Consider the following 20,345-nt stretch of genomic DNA (forward strand, 5'->3'; position numbering starts at 1 on the left):
ACCTCTGTCATTGCCAACAAAGGTTATGTTACAAAGTATTGAGTTGAACTTTTGTTATTGACCAAATACTTATTTTCCACCATAATTTACAAATACATTCTTTAAAAATCCTACAATGTGATTTTCCTGGATTTTTTTTTCTCATTTTGTCTCTCATAGTTGAAGTGTACCTATGATGAAAATTACAGACCTCTCTCATCTTTCTAAGTAGGAGAACTTGCACAATCAGTGGCTGACTAAATACTTTTTGGCCCCACTGTAGATTAGTTAGATCATTATTACACTTTTTCCCACTCAGTAAATACATTTGCAGTATTTGTCAACTAATGTTCCTAACCAGGTTCTTACGCTTCATTACCCACAATATTTCTCTCTAAATTAATTCAGTTAATACAAGTTTTTAACCGTGCAGCGATAAAATGTGATAGTCCACCAGTGCTAACATTTTGAACTCGCAAGTAAAATTTTCAGCTTTACTATCAACCGGTCAGGCACCTTCACAGACAAAAACTGGCTTAGAAGTGGAAGGTCTGTAGTAGTAATATGATCACATATGACTAGACTGGGAGAAAAAAGTGGGGAAAAATTTTAAAGCACTTTATTATACAGAGGTGCGAATAGTATGGAGCCCCAATAGTGATTTGTGCTATTTACTTATTGGGTTTTTGTTTTTTTTCGCAAAGCCCACGTACAGGAAAATGACAAGGATAATCAGCCCATGTGGACACAGGAGATTTTGCAAATTTACTGTTAATTACAACACAGTCCTCATTATTGCTCCAGTCATTGGGTTCTCCAGTCCACCAAAACCTGAAAAACACAGAGAATCAAAAGTCTGTTTTTATTTAACCATTAGAGCTTTAGACTAAGTGTGAAAATTAATTCACACATAATTCACACTGTGTTTCTAGTTTTTATTAAAGTGTTAATCTTAAAATTATCCTATATATAAAAATAAAACATTAAAGAAAAGTCAGAGGAATAACAGAACATAAAATTGTGTGAGTGCTTAAATAAATTGAGAGAATATAATATAAAATACTTTAAATAGTAATATGAATATGATAAACTTTGGTTTCCTTATATTTAGTTTAGCACTGCATGCAGCAAAGAAAAATAGGCTCAGTACCAAAACTCTCGATAAAGCTTCTCAGATTTTGTGAGTAAGTCCAAAATAAGAGAGACATTTTATCCACAACGATGTGAGGGGAAACACAGGGGAGGAATGTAAAAAGGGGGGACAGGGGCGGATCATTCTCTACAAAACACAAATGTTGCATTGCAAAAATATTTATTAACCTCCAACTCACTATAGAACAATTCATGCTGTTCACGTAGCCAAATCCACTCTGATTCATTTATTTATCCTCTTTGATTTTACGCTGCACATCAGCGCACAAACTTTGATCGCTTTGGTTTGGTTTGTTTGATTAGTTTGCCCCTGTCTTTTAGCTTCTGTTTGTTTGTTCTTGTCAATACTCTTGTCCATGTTTTAAAGTCTTTGTCTTGTTCATGTGTGTTTAAATTAGAAGTTTGTATTAGTACGTTTCTGTTTAGCTTTAGTATTCTTAGATTAGGGTCAAGTACAGTTTAGCTTAGCCTTAAAATTGTTAGTGTGTTTAGCTTAGCATTAGCGGTTAGCATTTAGCATAGGTCGTGTGTTTGTCTTGTTTTGTTCTAACCCGTCTTGTGTACCTTTGTATTATCTTTTGTTATAAAACATCTCTGTGCATGTGTCACCCCCTCTTGTCTCGTCCTAGCCCATAGTGTTACAGCCTTCTTCTCGGATTATGATTATGGATTTGTTTGTTCGCGAATGGACCCCTGCTACAAATCTTACCCTGCCTCTTGGATCAGCCTTAATAAAGTGCCCGCCAATTGAATACACCGATGTCCTGCCTCTTCTGTCTGCCTAATTTTACAGAGTATTGTTAGGTTTTTCGGAACATAAAAACGTACATTTAATATGGGAAGTGTTCCGGCATTCACCCACGTGCTCCCTTTGTTCAAAATGGCGCCGGCCATGCTCCCTTTGTTCAAAATGGCGCCGGCCAGGCTCCCTCCCTGACTCCTACCGAGGGGGGGGAGGTGGAGCCCTGGGCTTTTTAGCACATTTCATTGGCTCCAACAGCAGCGGCGGAGGAGGAGCCTAGACTAGTTTAAAAGAAGGGCGCGCTCAGACGCCGGCTCTCTTTCTTTGGTGGTTGTGTTTCTAGACTGCAGGAGAAAGGAGCCGATTGGCTTAGCTCTGACATATATTCACAGATCATTTTTTACACTTAATAAAGTGTTTTGAAGAGTACTTTCTGGACTTCCCGACTGCTTCTTCAGGACCTCTTGAACTAAAAGATTCGTCCTAACAAATGGTAGCAGAGGATATGGTTCATGAGGTCTGAGGTGGCATCGAATTGATTCAGCTGATCAAGGTAGGACCTGGAATTCTGAGGATCTTTTGTACTCAGTACAAGGCGCGCGCCTACTTAAGGTAAACAGACGTTCTCTGTATATATATTAGCTGCATTTATTATTTAGCGTACTGAGTGTGAAAGTGAATCTCAGAGTCCGTAAGTGTCTGATTAAATTACTAAAGTATCATTAGATAGTTTAAAACTGTGAATATATGTTGGAGCTAAAATGTATGTGTCCTGATTGCTGAATTTGAACCAGACCGGTCTAAATAAACTGTACAGGGCGAAATAGTGTTCGGCTGGGCTGGGCCCGGGAACACCATTGGAATGCAAGGAGAATCCGTCTGTTTGAGCAACGGGATTCGCCTAATTCGATTGTTACACATCTTGAAAGAATCTGTCTGTTTGGGTAACGGGATTCGATCAAGAAGAGTGTTCTAAATTTTAACGAATCTGTCTGTTTGGGCAACGGGATTCGGTTAATTCGATTGTTACAAATCTTAAAAGGAGAGCCTGTCGGTTTTGGTAGCGGGGCTTGAATAATAAGATTGTAATAAATACGGGCTTGTCTGTTTGGGTAACGGAGCGCCGTTTAATCTTGAAAGAATCTTTTGGTTCTGGGAACGGGATTCGATCTATAAGATTATGCTAAATTCGGGCTCGTCTGTTTTGGCAACGGGGCTCGAGTAATTTGATTATTCTAAATTCTAAATTCGGTTCGATAAATAGTACATCAGGAGTTTGTTTGTCAGTGTTTCTGTGTGTATTTGTCTGTAACTTTTCTGTCTGTCCGCCATTTTGGCTCTGTCTGTCCGCCATTTTGGCTCTGGGAGCGCTGCGCGTGTTTTCTGTCTGTCCGCCATTTTGGCTCTGTCTGTCCACCATTTTGGCTCTGGGAGAGCTGCGCGTGTTTTCTGTCTATCCGCCATTTTGGTCTTGGGAACGCAGCGTGCTTTTCTGTCTATCCGCCATTTTGGCTCTGGGTTGCGCAGCGTGGTTTCTTTTGTGCGGCGGCCATATTGGCTCCGGGCGCACAGCGTGATATCTTGCTGTATGTCGGCCATTTCGGCTCTTTATGCGCAGCGCATTTCTGTCGGATATCTTTGCCTTTGTATGCCTGGATTGGGTAAGTGCTGCAGTTAATTTTATAATTTAATTTAATTTTATAATCTTAAGATAACTGAGTTAAGATGAAGTATTTGTTATGGTACCTTATTAAGTGTGTTTTAATGTGGGTGGCGTCTGAAAGAATCCAGTGAGTTTTGCGGGAGTCGAGTCTTTTGTCTCGGTTCCTTTTGAAGAGCCGCGTATTTACATGGCGACTCCCGGAAGAGTCGGTTCCTTTGTTTCGGTTAGAAGAGCCGGTTCATAGATTCGAATCATTTTACGACACATCGCTAGTGATTATACAGTTTGAAAAAGTTTTATGTCATTTGAAATGACACATTACACATCCCTAACTGTTTTAATTGTTGCATCAACATGTTTCTTCTATTGCATTTGAGTTAAGGACAACGTTCCTTCTATTGCATTTGAATTAAAGACTATGGTTGTGAGGTTTGTATCCACTCCTGTTACACCGAAGAGACCCCCCCCCCCCCCTGCTGTTTACTCGGTGAGTAAATTTTAAATGTTACTTTCTACTTTTTACTTGAGTAGATTTTTAGAGTAGTAACTTTACTCGTAATTAAGTAAGGATTCATTGGAGTAATAGTACTTTTACTTGGATACAGTTTTTTTTTTGGTACTCTTTCCACATCTGATTAAGACATATGTTAATATATTAGATTATATATTGTCAAAGCTTGTGTTTGTTTAAGAGTGATGTCGTGTTTTTCTCTGTATACAAATGCTGAATACAAGTATAAGGTAAAAGCGTCTGCTAAATGCTGAAAATGTGTAAATGAATAAGATTAAAATTATTTGAGAGTAACACAGTGCTTGTTGATTGTGATTAAGAGATTTGCTGGGTGTGTTGGTGCATGTATTGTTGAGAGATTGTTCTATTGTTTCTTTGTTCTAATGTGTGGGGGTTGTGAAGTAAGGAACACATGTCTACGTGATCCAAAAGTTTAAGGCCTCCATTGTAGTGTTAATGATAAACTTTAGAAATACGGTATGTGCTCCCCTCTGTAGTTGGTAGTGAATTGAAGGAATCCCACTGGGGGCCCTGGACGACCCTCAAGGGGCGGAGCTAAAGTGACATCATGAGTGACTGACATTATCGGCGACTGCCCATTTCTGAGTCTTTGATAGCAATATTAACTAAGTTTGTTGTCAGTATCTCTCCCCAGAAACCGAAAGAAGGAGAGGAACGAGTACCATTGCTGTCTGAGGTGGAACCAGGACAGTGGGTCAGGATCAAGGTGCACAAAAGGAAGTGGGATCAGCCGAGGTGGACCGGACCTTGGGAAGTGACTGAAGCCACTTCACATGCAGTCAGAGTAAGAGGGAAGAAAGGTAACAACTGGTATCATCTGAGCCACTGCGTCCGTGCTGAACCTCCGACCAGAACCCTCGCAGGGACTGGACAGGATCTGCAGGCACCCATCCTTGAGAGTGATTCCTGATTCTGCTTAAGGTGGGACAGACTGGTACGGAAAAGGGGAAAAGTGGTAGGCAAACCAAGGTGGTGAGTATAACACAAATTGAGATTTGACCTTAGATACGGGAGTAGCCCAGTAATAACCATGAGGTGTTTAACTTTCAGAGGACTGTGTCACCTGCTGGGACTTTTTGAATTGTGCGACTTTGCGAGTATAACTGCTCCGGAGTCGAGACCAAAAAGATCCCTTGAGCAAAACCATAGAATCCCCACTAAGTGCTTCGAGATTGAGATAGATTACAACCGATCCACCAATGTGTTGTTCGATGTGTGCAGAGTAGTGGATTGTGGCAAGGAAGGTAGGTGGAGAGGTCACCATATTTATGGCTGCGCCTCCTATCCCTCACCAGAATCCTACTGTCCCACTTGGGGATCAGTGTTCACACATTCGAACCCAAATTATAAATTTCGTTATGACCCGACGGCCCGTTCATCAAGGGGGCATGCATTAGGTTTGGACGACAAGCCCCGAACCTATCTCGGCACAAAACTTCAGTTGCGAGGAAAGACAGTTCTCCTAACCCTACCCAAGCTATCTAGCTTTGGGTGGGGTCCCCAACTTAATTACTATTTTACCTTAGGAGTAGATGTACAAGGCGAGGACCCATTGGGCATAGTGTGTGTAAAACCAAAGACAACCATAGTTACGAACAATATAACTGGCAAGATAGAGGAACTAAGGGAAAGTAGTCAGGAGCCACAGCTGGTTGCCATAGCGCCAACAGGAACAATGACCTGGCGCGATCAGTTGGCGGTGGAAACTGGGTATGAGGAGCCTAACATGTGGTTAGAATGGGTCAGATTTACAGTAAAGAGCATAGATGTTAAAGATTGTTTTGTATGTGCAGCTGCAAAACCTAATTTGGCCACTCATCCAGTAATTTCAGGTAATTGGACATGCCTAATCTCATTGTTCAATGAGATTGCGCCAGTAGGGTGTGGGGACTTATCCATGACCCACCCAGTAACTCAGGAACCAACCCCAACTAACATCAAAGCCTATAAAGGCAATTACACCTGTTTCAGGAGCAACAAACCAGGACCGATAAACAGGGGACATTTTTCAGAAGGTTGGTGTAAGGAAACCATTATCCTGGATAGTGATGGGAATTATACAGGCAGCCAGCTGAATGCACAAAAATTCAGTAGGGCAGATTTAGTATGGTTGTGTGGAGATATGAGAATCCGGCGAAGATTGCATGGGAATTGGTCTGGGGAGTGTGCGTTGGTCTTTCTGATTATGCCTTTCAGAATTTACAAGCAGCACGGAGTGGAGGATGCCGGGGACGTCCTGACCAATCACCACAGCCATCGAAGAGACACCCGAGAGGTCAAACCTGGCGGATCCTTCGACAAGACCGTGTGGATTGATGGTATAGGGGTCCCAAGGGGGGTCCCAGATGAATTTAAGGCTAGGAACCAGATTGCTGCAGGGTTTGAAAGTGCACTCTTTTGGTAAAACCGACCAGACAAGATGAGGAGAGAGGACCAGCACTACTGATCACACACCGTGATGAAGGAAGGAGACTTGGAAGGACTGGCAGAGGCAGACACTGAGGGGACTGGAAGACCCACTCCAAGGGACAGAAGTGCCACTAACTGGACCTGCCTGCATGGACTGAGAGCATGAAAATGGTTCAGCTTTAAAACGTCTAGATCGTGGAATCATTCGCTCTTTACAGTATTGTAGCTTCATTCTGGCATACACCACATAGACATAGTATTACTGAAGATAGCATAAGAGTGAAAAACTGCATAATGAGAACAATTTATGTAATCTCTTACTCAGTGGTTAGCGGTGTACCATCCACCCATTTCCAGTCATTCTCTATTTCTATGTCAATCAAACCAATCCAAGCTTCAACACCAGGGAACTTTTTGGTGATGTACTCCTGTAATAGACAGTATAATATAGACAGTATAATAGAATAATTAGCACTTAAAAGCAGTACACAATTATACTACTTATTACCTAATAGGTTGGGAATCAACAATTACGTTTACATTTTCAGCATTTAGCAGACGCCTTTATGCAAAGCGACTTACAGTACTGTGACAGTATACAGTCTGAGCCATTAAGGGTTAAGGGCCATGCTCAAGGACTCAACAGAAGCAACCTGGCAGTGATGGGGCTTGAACCAGCAACCTTCTGATTACTAGTCCAGTAACTTAACCGCTAGGCTACAACATCTCATTTAATACTTCTAATTGTCCCAGTTGGTCAACGTTTACATTACATCTATAATGGACATGTATTGTATGGCAATCTTAATGGAATCAATAATTCGATTTAATTCTCTGCTATTGAAATTGTAATTTATTGTGATTCGATTATAATTTACTATAGCTAGTGACTTCTCTGTGCTCATATTAATTTAGCTTGTTTCACTGTACCTAGGGCGTCACAGTGGCTAAGTGGGTAGCAGTCGCCTCATAGCAAGAAGGTCATAGCAAGGGTTGGTCCGGTTCTTTTCTGTGCAGAGTTTGCATGTTCTCCCCGTGTCTGCGTGGGTTTCCTCTGGGAGCTCCGGTTTCCTCCCACAGGGTAATTGGAGACACCGAATTGCCCTATAGGAGAATGGATGCATTTGTGTGTGTATGTGTGTCTGCCCTGCAATGGACTGGCATGCCTTGTGCCCATTGAAAAGCTGGGATAGGCTCCAGCACAACCCCCCACCCCCGCGACCCTAACTGGATAAGTGGTTAAGACAGTGAGTGAGTGAGTGTACCTAAGAAATACAGATATCATTAGAGTTTCCAAGGCACCATGACATCCCATTTAATTAGAAGTGTATGTAAAGTTTTGACTTCAACTGTAGGTGCATTTATTTTGCCATCACGATGCAAATGGACATTTTCGTTTGTCTGTGAGTGTCTAACTCTGTGTGTCTGTATGTATGTATGGCGTAGGTGTAGAGGCAATCCGTCTGTACTAACAAAGTTCATTAACTGCTTATTAAAACACTGATAGGACCAAAACACATATGATTATCAGACACACTCTCACCTGTTTCTCTTGGCTGTTAATAATCACCAGGTCGGCGTTTTCATTTAGACAGTCTTTTCTGGCTTCATGCCAGCCTTTCATCTCATGGGTGACAAAATATCTCCCTTGGTTCTCACGGTTCTCTACAGAGCAGCATTTACAGAGTCAGTGCATTGATATGTCAGTGCATATTCATATATACAGTATATATACTGTGTATATATATATATACACCACCTTCTTGTTTCTATACAGAGCTGCTGTGTCTGATCCACTCATACCAGCACAACACACACTAACACACCACCACCATGTCAGTGTCCCTGCAGTGCTGAGAAAGATCCACCACCTAAATAATACCTGCTCTATAGTGGTCTTGTGGGGGTTCTGACCATTGAAGAACATCATGAAAGGCGGCTAAAAAGCATGCAAAGAAACAGATGGACTACAGTCAGTACTTGTACAACTACAAAGTGCTTCTATATGGTAAGTGGAGCTGATCAAATGGACAGTGAGTGTAGAAACAAGGAGGTGGTTTAATGTTATGGCTGATTGGTGTGTGTATATATACAGTATATGTACATTTATAATTCAGATTACCCATTTCAAAAAGTCTCTTCTGGAGTTTATCTCTCTCTTCAGTCAGGTTGTAGCAACTGTTCTGTAACTGGTCTTTTTCTGTTGTCACATTGTTGAGCTTGACCCACAGCACTCCGACAGCAATCAGCAGGAGAACACTCAGCAGTAACAGACATAGTACGGTCACTCTAAAACGTATGCCTCCTGCAGCACAACATTTCATTTAAGTTAGGGAGCATTCACATGACAAGCGGCAAAACCGCAAGTTTTGGCACAAATCAGCGCTTTGCTCAGTGAATAAGGTGTGCATCAAAGTGTGAATCAAAGTGCGAATCAAAGTGCGAATATGAGACAATACATTTGTGTGGAATAACTGTCAAATTCTCCACATGTATCTGCACTGTAAGCCCGGATGAGTTCAACCTACTTAAAAAATTTGGGGAAACCGCTTGCCTTAAAAAAGTTAAGTAATTTATAATGAAAACTTGAGTTAGCATAACTTAAATCATTAAGTTATTACATCTAAAAGGCAAGTTGATTAAACTTTATTTTTTTTGTTATACCAACTGGTTTCCCCAATAATTCTACTTATTATCTTGAGCTCAATGGACAAAAATAGTGATTTCTTCTTAGTTTTCATGTTAATTACGCTTTACATATCAATTAGAAATGTTTATAGAAAAACAGACAGAATAATAACATTATTTTTCTTTATTTCACTTCAGAAGTATTTACTTAAAATACAACATGTCAATAAAACATCTTAAAAACTGTACAAGCTGTATATAAAGTTCTGATGAAACACAAACAGCTCTTCACAGTAACCATGAACCTGTACTCAGTTTCACACAGCAAGCTGATTTCTTAACGTTTGGCTGCAGCTCTCTAAAACAAAAAAAACAAGAAACAGAAGTATTAATATCAACATTAATACCATTCATTTAAGGAATAAAATAAAGCAAGCCAGCACACTCTTTGCTTCGTATGAAGGCTAGCATGCTAGCATGTAGCCTAAACACGGGGAAATAAAGCAGCGCTGTTTGATTATTTATTTAGTGTCAACATTAAGATCATTTATTTGAAACAAAATTGTTAAGTAAAGTACAACACTTACCAAAATTAGACGGAAGATGAAAAAGTCCCATCAGACTGGTGTACATGCTACTCAAAAATAGCATAATGAGAAAGAAAATGTTCGTCCATTTAGTTTAACAAAGGTTCCACTTCACAAAAGACAAGTTTACTTTTGCAAAAAGCCTTAAATGAAAAGTAAAAAGTAATTTGCAACAATAGGATATAAAAGTTAAAACAAATGGCTACCCGAACACAAGAAAATCATTTTTGCCTGATTCACCAACAGCAAGCTGAAAAAAGGCGGACTTACACGTAAATGGTGGGCGTTTTTCTGTTGAATTACCTTAACTTAACTTCTTTAAGTTAATCTGATAGAAAAGTCTTTTTTTTTTTTGTTTAGTAAACTTAAATCTTTTAGCACATTTAAATGTGTACTCAAATGAGTACAATGTACTCTGCATTTTATAGTAGGGCAAAAAAAACTTAAATATTTGATGTATGTTGTACTAAAAATGTTTGATTAGATATAAAGTCCGGGCTAACAGTGTGTGTTTACGTGGATTTTTCTCACTGTTTCACTTTTAAACTTGTATTATAGCTCGACGTACTAAGAAATTCTGAGAATCAGCTTTTCCAAGAGTCTAAAACACTTATCATTAAAAAAGCTTAATGTGGTTTAATGTATTTTTTTTTAAATGACACAAGAACACTAAACTTATTTTAATTATTACTGATCATAAGTTCTCTTCACTAATGAAAATCATCGGTTGTTGTTTTAGTACAATAAGCCACGTTATGTTTTGTTCACGTTAAGCATTGTTCATACAGAATGAGTCGCTTTTACAGCGTCATATGAAACAGTTGGTCTCATTGAAGGAGCTTTGAAAAGGTCAGCAAAAAAATGACCCAGTTTGTTGCTGACCTTTTTAAAGCTCCTTCAATAAGACAAACTGTTAGATATGACGCTGTTTGAGCGGCACAGCAAGTGCAAAAATTGCCAGATCAACACAGCAAAAGCCACACTCTATATTAAACAATGGCACAGTCTGCTCAAAAGTAGTTTTGCTGCTTCTCACATGAATGCGCCCTTAGACAGAATTTTCACAAGTGAGATACGATTCTGCAGTTAATCCAAATGTCCAACAGACAATTCACTTCACTCAGTCACAGTTACACCTGTTAACAGATCACTCTGCATTAGATCACTTCTTTACTCATTCACTCACTCTGCAAAGCCTTGCCGACAACTCAGACCAAGTAAGTTTTTGTGTGTGTGTGTGTTCTCTGGTGATTTGTTTCTGTGTACGACCTGTATGTGCCTGTGTAAATTTACACTTTGGATTTGCTGCTGCGTTTTTGATCTGCTGCCATTTTATATCTAACCACACTCTGTCTCTGTTTCTGGATTTTGAAATTTGCCCTGTTGGACATTATTTAATGAATGCAGAAGTTGAAGAATGAAGTTATCAAACTCCAAAGCCCTGTCAGTTAAATAATTTAAGAAAATTAAGAAATTACTATTTATTTTTATTGCATGAAAGGAGATTTGTTTAATATAAATCAAGGGAATAGACATACTGTATATGAATGACCACCCTAAAAATCCCATTTAAAAGATTAGAGTACGTATTGATCACATAAACTCAAATGAAAATAAAACTATAGGAACTTCTTTGTTAACAGTTTTTTTTATTATTATTATTTTTGTCTAATGTCTTACAGCACCATCTGCATAAAACAAACATGCTTCATATGCATTGTTTGTTGTGTTCATGTCACATTATGTTTAAGATAATTTAGCTTTACATGTGGTGTAAAAATATTTAAGCTTGGTTAGATTACAATTAAAGTTTGTGTTTTATTTAGTTGTAGTTTTGTGTGTGTGTGTGTGTGTGTGTGTGTGTGTGTGTGTGTGTGTGTGTGTGTGTGTGTGTCGCATATATACCTGAGCTCCTTAGTTTTTGGTACTTTTTGTTCCAAGGGTTCTTCCACAAATCATTAGTGTCATTTAGTTCCGAGCTATAATCTACAGTTTCTTCTGTATTGGAATAAACACTGTCGTTAATATCCATTCTGTTCTTCACAGAAAACCCTCCAGCTCTGAATATATCTGAGCCTTTCATGCAGTGATATTTATAGACAACTGTTACAGGAAGTGAATCTCATCACATGTCTTGAATAAACACACATCTAAAGTTTACTGACCTTATTGACCATTGGCAGGATGGTCATCCCACTAATAAACTACATATTCCATGGTAAATTTATCTTGCATTATGGTTTCAATTCATATCCATGCAAAAGACTGGATGGACAGTGAGTGTAGAAACAAGGAGATTAATTTAATGTTATGGCTGATGGGTGTATATATACAGTATATGTATATTTCTTATTCCAGTTACCCATTTCAGAAAGTCTCTTCTGGAGTCTATCTCTCTCTTCAGTCAGGTTGTAGCAACTGATCTGTAACTGGTCTTTTTCTGTTGTCACATTGTTGAGCTTGACCCGCAGCACTGGCAATCAGCAGGAGAACACTCAGCAGTAAGACACAGTACGGTCACGCTAGAGGGTTTTCCATCCACCAACTTTTTGTGAATTTTGAAAATGCGCATTAAAAAACCTGGATGGAAAAGCTCAAAATTAGAAAAAAGACCCAAATATCGACCGCGGTCACGCCATCTGCACTTTAAAAAAGCTTGGTCGCGCTATCTGCACTTAAAGTTTTACTGCGCGTTTAAACCGTGTTAAACGGTAATCAAAGCGTCGAACAGACTGAACCTGCTTTTTATAGCTTAATAAACATAATGTACTGTATTATAATACACAAAAACCACTACATTAAACAAGAGCATTCATTCTGTTATTAATGGAATAAATTACAAATGTTTTTACTGTGAGAAAAGTGTCTATTTGGTTGAATACAGACCCCTCTTTAAAGATCAATAAAATCAACAAATCAAATTGTTATCAGGTTTTACCCATACTGGCATTAAGTACACTTACTATAGTATACATAGTGTGATTTTGGGACAATTATACTGTAGGAATTTAAAATAATGGGATGTCAAACTTATGTAAAATGTCAATTCGGTTGTGATTAAACCATTATTTGAAGATCAATAAAATAAACAAATCAAATTGTTATCAGATTCCACCCATACTGGCATTAAGTACACTTACTCTAGTACACATGGCGTCATTTTGGGACAATTTTACTGTAGGAATTTAAAATAATGGGATGTCAAACTTAAGAAAAATGTCAATTGGGTTGTGTTTACACTACATTTAAAGTCCAATAAAATTAACAATTCAAATTGTTATCAAGTTCCACCCATACTGCCATTAAGTACACTTACTCTAGTACCCATGGTGTGATTTTGGGACAATTTTACTGTAGGAATTTAAAATAATGGGATGTCAAACTGGAGTAATGTAATAACAAACTTGAGTAAAGTGTCTATTTGGTTGTGTACAGACCAATTTTTGAAGATCAATAAAATTTTTGGGACTATTTTATTGTAGAAATCTGGTTTAATGTGATGGCAAACTTATGTAAAGTGTAAAATTACACCAAAAGAACCACGATGAACACTTATTGTAGAGAAATCGGATGGCAAACCTATGTAAAGTGTCTGTTTGTGTTAACACCACATTTTGAAGTACAATTAAATAAGCAAATCAAATTATTATTAAAAGCCACCATTACATTCATAAAGAACATTTACTCTTGTATTCATGTTGTGATATTGAGACAATTTACTGTAGGAATTTAGAGTGACAGGATGGCAAATCCACATAAAGTGTATATTCGGTGTTGTTAAAGCCACCTTCTGAAATCCAATTAAAAGCAAATCAAATTGTTATCAAATGAGACCACTATGATCATAAAGAGCACTTACTCTAGTAAGATCAATAAAATAAGCAAATCAAATTGTTATTAAATACCACCCTTACATTCATCAAGAACACTTACTCTAGTACTCATGTTGTGATTTTAAGACAATTTTACTGCTGAAATTTGGATAATGGCATCACAAATTTGCATAATTGGTCCAAAGTGTTAATTATCTGAACATGGTGATCAAGCATTAACAAATAATGAAATAATTTTAATACGACATGCTTTTAATAATATATTACTTAAAATAGTATGTGTGTAAATAATAAATAAATAATTTATTCTTGTAACAAAAAAAAGCCATTGACATTCAAGGATTAATGTAATATTGTCAGTTACTAATTACAAGTTTGCCATCCCATTATATCAAATTTCTACAGTGAAATTATCCCAAAGTCAAAACATATAAGTGCTGGACTAAGTGTACTTCATGAATCTAGAGGTCGCATTTGATAAACATTTGATTTTCTTTTTTTATTGATCTTCAAAAAGTGGTTTAAAAACAACCGAATAGACACATTACATAAGTTTGCCATTCCATTATTTTAAATTCCTACAGTTAAATTGTCCCAAAATCACACCATGAGTACTAGACTAAGTGTTCTTCATGGTCATTGGGGTGGAATTCAATAACAATTTGATTTGCTTATTTTATTAGACTTTAAAATGTGGTCTGAACACAACCAAATAGACACTTTACTCCAAATTCCTACAGTAAAATTGTCTCATAAATATAATAATAGTACAAGAGTAAGTGTTCTTCATGATTAGAGTGGATTTGCTAAATGTATTGATCTTCAAATAATGGTCTTAGCACAACTGAATAGACATTTACAAGTTTGCCATTCCATTACTCCAAATTCCTACAGTTAAATTGTCTCACAATTACAACCTGTGTACTAGAGTAATTACTCTTTATTACCATAGTAGTGCCATTTGATAACAATTTGATTACATTATTTTATTGGACTTCAAAATGTGGTCTTAACACAACCGAATAAACACTTTACACAAGTTTATCATCACATTACTGCAAATTTCTAAAGTAAAATTGTCCCAGAATAATGTGGTGAGTACAAAAATATATGTTCTTCATAGCTATATGGGTTGCATTTAATAATAATTTAATTTGCACATTTTATTGGACTTTAAAAATTGTCTAAACACAACCGAATTGACATTTTACATAAGTTTTCCATTCCATTATTTTAAGTTTCTACAGTGAAAATGTCCCAAAATCACACCATGAGTACTAGAGTAAGTGTTCTTTATGACAGTATGGGTGGAACTTGATAACAATTTGATTTGTTAATGGTATTGGACTTTAAATGTGGTGTAAACTGAACTGAATTGACACTTTACATAAGTTTGCCATGCCATTATTTCAAATTTCTACAGTAAAATTGTCCCAAAATCACACCAGAAGTACTAGACTAAGTGTTCTTCATGACAGTATAGGTGGCACTTGATAACAATTTGATTTGTTAATTTTATTGATACTTCAAAAAGTGGTCTGTACACAACCAAATAGACACTTTACTCAAGTATATCACCACATTAATCCAAATTTCTACAGTAAAAATGTCCCAAAATCACACTATGAGTACTAGAGTAAGTGTTCTTCATGACAGTATGGGTGGCACTTGATAACAATTTGATTTGTTAATTTTATTGTACTTTAAATGTGGTGAAAACTGAACCAAATTGACATTTTACATAAGTTTGCCATGCCATTATTTCAAATTCCTACAGTAAAAATATCCCAAAATAACACCATGAGTACTAGAGTAAGTGTTCTTCATGATAGTATAGGTGGCACTTGATAACAATTTGATTTGTTAATTTTATTAATCTTCAAAAAGTGGTCTGTACACTACCAAATAGACACTTTACTCAAGTTTGTTATGGCATTACTCCAAATTTCTACAGTAAAAATGTCCCAAAATGACAACATGAGTACTAGAGTAAGTGTTCTTCATGACAGTATGGGTGGCACTTGATAACAATTTGATTTGTTAATTTTATTGGACTTTAAATGTGGTGTAAACTGAACTGAATTGACGCTTTACATAAGTTTGCCATGCCATTATTTCAAATTCCCACAGTAAAAATGTCCCAAAATCACACCATGAGTACTAGAGTAAGTGTTCTTCATGACATTATGGATGGAAGTTGATAACAATTTGATTTGTTAATTTTATTGGACTTTAAATGTAGTGTAAACACAACCGAATTGACATTTTACATAAGTTTGCCATGCCATTATTTCAAATTTGTACAGTAAAAATTTCCCAAAATCACACCATGTGTAGTAGAGTAAGTGTTCTTCATGACAGTATAGGTGGAACTTGATAACAATTTGATTTGTTAATTTTATTGAACTTTAATTAGTGTAAACTCAACCGAATTGAAATTTTACATAAGTTTGCAATGCCATTATTTCAAATGTGTACAGTAAAAATGTCCCAAAATCACACCATGAGTACTAGAGTAAGTGTTCTTCATGACATTATGGATGGAAGTTGATAACAATTTGATTTGTTAATTTTATTGGACTTTAAATGTAGTGTAAACACAACCGAATTGACATTTTACATAAGTTTGCCATGCCATTATTTCAAATTTGTACAGTAAAAATTTCCCAAAATCACACCATGTGTAGTAGAGTAAGTGTTCTTCATGACAGTATAGGTGGAACTTGATAACAATTTGATTTGTTAATTTTATTGAACTTTAATTAGTGTAAACTCAACCGAATTGAAATTTTACATAAGTTTGCAATGCCATTATTTCAAATGTGTACAGTAAAAATGTCCCAAAATCACACCATGAGTACTAGAGTAAGTGTTCTTCATGACAGTGTAGGTGGCACTTGATAACAATTTGATTTGTTAATTTTATTTGACTTTAAATGTAGTGTAAACACAACCAAATTTAGATTTTACATAAGTTTGCCATGCCATTATTCCAAATTCCTACAGTAAAATTGTCCCAAAATAACACCATGTGTATTAGAGTAAGTGTTCTTTATGACAGTGTAGGTGGCACTTGATAACAATTTGATTTGTTAATTTTATTGGACTTTAAATGTGGTGTAAACTGAACTGAATTGACGCTTTACATAAGTTTGCCATGCCATTATTTCAAATTCCTACAGTAAAATTGTCCCAAAATAACACCATGTGTACTAGAGTAAGTGTTCTTTATGACAGTGTAGGTGGCACTTGATAACAATTTGATTTGTTAATTTTATTGGACTTTAAATGTGGTGTAAACTGAACTGAATTGACGCTTTACATAAGTTTGCCATGCCATTATTTCAAATTCCTACAGTAAAATTGTCCCAAAATAACACCATGTGTACTAGAGTAAGTGTTCTTCATGACAGTATAGGTGGCACTTGATAACAATTTGATTTGTTAATTTTATTGATCTTCAAAATAGGGTCTGTATTCAACCAAATAGACACGTTACTCAAGTTTGTTATCACATTACTCCAAATTTCTACAGTAAAAATGTCCCAAAATGACACCATGAGTACTAGAGTAAGTGTTCTTCATGATTGTATTGGTGGCACTTGATAACAATTTGATTTGTTAATGGTATTGGACTTTAAATATAGTGTAAACTCAACCGAATTGACATTTTACATAAGTTTGCCATGCCATTATTTCAAATTCCCACGGTAAAAATGTCCCAAAATCACACCATGAGTACTAGAGTAAGTGTTCTTCATGACAGTATGGGTGGCACTTGATAACAATTTGATTTGTTAATTTTATTGGACTTTAAATGTAGTGTAAACTGAACTAAATTGACTCTTTACATAAGTTTGCCATGCCATTATTTCAAATTCCTACAGTACAATTGTCCCAAAATAACATCATGAGTACTAGAGTAAGTGTTCTTTATGACAGTATGGGTGGCACTTGATAACAATTTGATTTGTTAATTTAATTGATCTTCAAATAGTGGTCTGTACACTACCAAATAGACACTTTACTCAAGTTTGTTATGTCATTATTTGATTATTTCAAATTCCTACAGTAAAATTGCCCCAAAATCACACTATGAGTACTAGAGTAAGTGTTCTTTATGACAGTATGGGTGGAACTTGATAACAATTTGATTTGTTAATTTTATTTGACTTTAAAAGTAGTGTAAACGCAACCGAATTGACATTTTACATAAGTTTGCCATGCCATTATTTCAAATTCCTACTGTAAAAATGTCCCAAAATCACACCATAGGTACTAAACTAAGTGTTCTTCATGACAGTATAACTTGATAACAATTTGATTTGGTAATCGTATTGATCTTCAAAATGGGGTCTGTATTCAACCAAATAGACACTTTACTGAAGTTTGTTATGACATTACTCCAAATTTCTACAGTAAAATTTTCCCAAAGTTACACTATGTGTACTAGACTAAGTGTTCTTCATGACAGTATAGGTGGCACTTGATAACAATTTGATTTGTTTATTTTATTAGTCTTCAAAGAGCAGTCTGTATACAACCAAATAGACACTTTACTCACAGTAAAAACATATGTAATGTATTTCATTAATAACAGAATAAATGCTTGTGTTTAATGTAGTGGATTTCGTGTATCAGAATACGGTAGATTATGTTTATTAATCTGTAAACAGCAGCTCTACTCTCATTAATGCTTCGGCTACCGTAAAATACTGTTTAAACGCGCAGTAAAACTTTAAGTGCAGATAGCGCGACCGAGCTTTTTTTAAGTGCAGATGGCGTGACCGCGGTAAATATCGCAAAAAAAAAATTCACGCTTGAACGAGGTGGAAAAGTTAGAATATCGCATCACCGAAATGCGAAAAAAGGGGATGGAAACGGGTTTTGCGAATAAACGATGACGTTTCTTAGTCCCTGTACCCGACTGCTGGAGGGAGGATTGGAATGTGTGTACCAGTGCACCGTACACCTGTGGTATGTGGTGCGCTGCATAATTACGCTGTGCTATTTCTTCTGCCTCCTGCGCATTTGGTAATACGACGTAATGTTTCATTAGTTTTGATGTTATTGCTTGGCATACAGCCTATACACTACGCTGAACTGTTGTTACGCTTACGCCGTACATCTTGCCCACTACCCTGTACTCTGCACAAGTGGCCAGCTTGTACAAGGCAATAGCAATCCTCTTTTCAGTTGGCACGGGTGGCAGGTGACTGTAAACTTTTGGCTCTACAGATGACCCGATCATGGTGCATAGCTTATCAAAGGCTGATTTTGACATTCTGAAATTCTTGATCCAAAGCTCGTCTGAAAAATGGTTCTGCACAAGGTGCTCCCAAAATTGTTAAGTGTGTTTACGTTCCCAGATGCGAGGTGAACGTCGCCGTGGCACGGAGATTTGAGCCCACGTTAGATGGGCCATTGCTCGTTCTGCCCGACGTCTCTTAGCTGCAAACAACATAACCATAAAAAGATGGCAAATGGTTGTAAATATAATTCTACCTAAAGCAAAATCCGAATTAAGTCTCTCCATCTTGCTCGTTTCTCTGCAGTGCGTTGACACGTCATGTAAAAGTTTTTTCGCATAACTGTAGTTGATGGAAATGCCTTTTTTTTCTGCCGATATTTCGTAAATGCACATTACACTTGCGAAACGTTTGGATGGAAACCTGGTTACTAAAACGTATGGCTTCTGCAGCACAACATTTAATTTCAGTTAGGACGCATTCACATGAGAAGCGACAAAACCGCAAGTCTCGGCGCAAATCAGGGCTTTGCTCAGTGCTCGGCTTAAGCGGTGCAGTAAAACATCATCAAATTAGAATTTCTAAACAAATTATCTTGTGTACTTGAATGTACTCATGCAAACCTGCTAGCTACACTTTGTTTTTTTCATGTTTTAATCTTATTTCAAATATTAGATAGCAATCTTTAGTTTCATAATCATTTAATCACTGCTGGTGGCTTTCTAGACACAAGGTTTAATGTGTCTTAAGATTTTGCATCTCCAAATGACGGCCACTGCAGAGCTTTATTATTTTAACTTAAATACATTTTATACAAAATTCCATGTGAATAAACTCTCAATACTTTTGGTCAATAGTCGAAATTGTGTATTGGTTTCAAGCTTGGCACTCAGTGGAACAGCCAACAGAAAGTGCTTTGTACTTTTATCAGATAAATGAAAGTTGAAGAAAATGAACAAATCACAGATGTTTGTTTGTACTGCATTTAAACATGTCCCAGCTTCTGGAAATGGGGTTTATACAACCCCAAATCAGAAAAAGTTTAGACAGTATGGAAAATGTACATAAAATAAAAACACAGAGTTTCTTACATTTACTTTGACTTTTATTTGATTGCAGACAGTTTGAACCCAAGATATTTTATGTTTTGTCTGCTCAACTTCATTTAATTTATTAATAAACATCCATTCCTGCATTTCAGGCCTGCAACACATTCCAAAAAAAAGTTGGGACGGGGGCAGTTTAGGGCTAGTAGTGACGTGAAAAAACTAAATAATGATATAGTCCAAACAGGTGATGTCAACAGGTGATTATAATCATGGTTCGGTACAAAAGCAGCATCCAGGAAAGGCTTTAATGAGTCTTTAATGAGCAAAGATGATCAGAGGATCTCCAGTTTGTCAACAAATGTGTGAGAAAATTATTGAAATGTTTAAAAATAATGTAGCTCAAATAAAGATTAGAAAGGATTTACATATTTCTCCTCTACAGTGCATAATATCATTAAACCACTCAAGGAATCGGGAGGAATTTCAGTGCGTAAAGGTCAAGGGCTCAAGCTTAAGCTGAAC

The 20,345-nt window shown here is 36.8% G+C and overlaps 1 protein-coding gene and 1 long non-coding RNA gene across 2 annotated transcripts; both read right to left on the reverse strand.

Moving 5' to 3' along the window:
* Positions 1–576: 576 nt before the first annotated feature.
* Positions 577–18,950, reverse strand: LOC134301688 (hepatic lectin-like). The gene is made up of 7 exons (XM_062986517.1): positions 18,887–18,950; positions 12,055–12,165; positions 11,598–11,795; positions 8,600–8,782; positions 8,021–8,142; positions 6,799–6,905; positions 577–810 (listed from the first exon to the last, which is right to left on the reverse strand). The coding sequence occupies exons 1-7, from the start codon at positions 18,948–18,950 to the stop codon at positions 651–653; spliced, it is 945 nt and encodes a 314-aa protein (XP_062842587.1). The 3' UTR covers positions 577–650.
* On the reverse strand, positions 9,275–11,063 carry LOC134333941 (uncharacterized). The gene is made up of 3 exons (XR_010015426.1): positions 10,879–11,063; positions 9,693–9,835; positions 9,275–9,463 (listed from the first exon to the last, which is right to left on the reverse strand). It is a non-coding gene; the product is annotated as an uncharacterized LOC134333941 (long non-coding RNA).
* Positions 18,951–20,345: the final 1,395 nt, after the last annotated feature.

This window comes from Trichomycterus rosablanca, chromosome 2 (genome assembly GCF_030014385.1).
Source record: "Trichomycterus rosablanca isolate fTriRos1 chromosome 2, fTriRos1.hap1, whole genome shotgun sequence".
Lineage (NCBI taxonomy): Eukaryota > Metazoa > Chordata > Actinopteri > Siluriformes > Trichomycteridae > Trichomycterus > Trichomycterus rosablanca.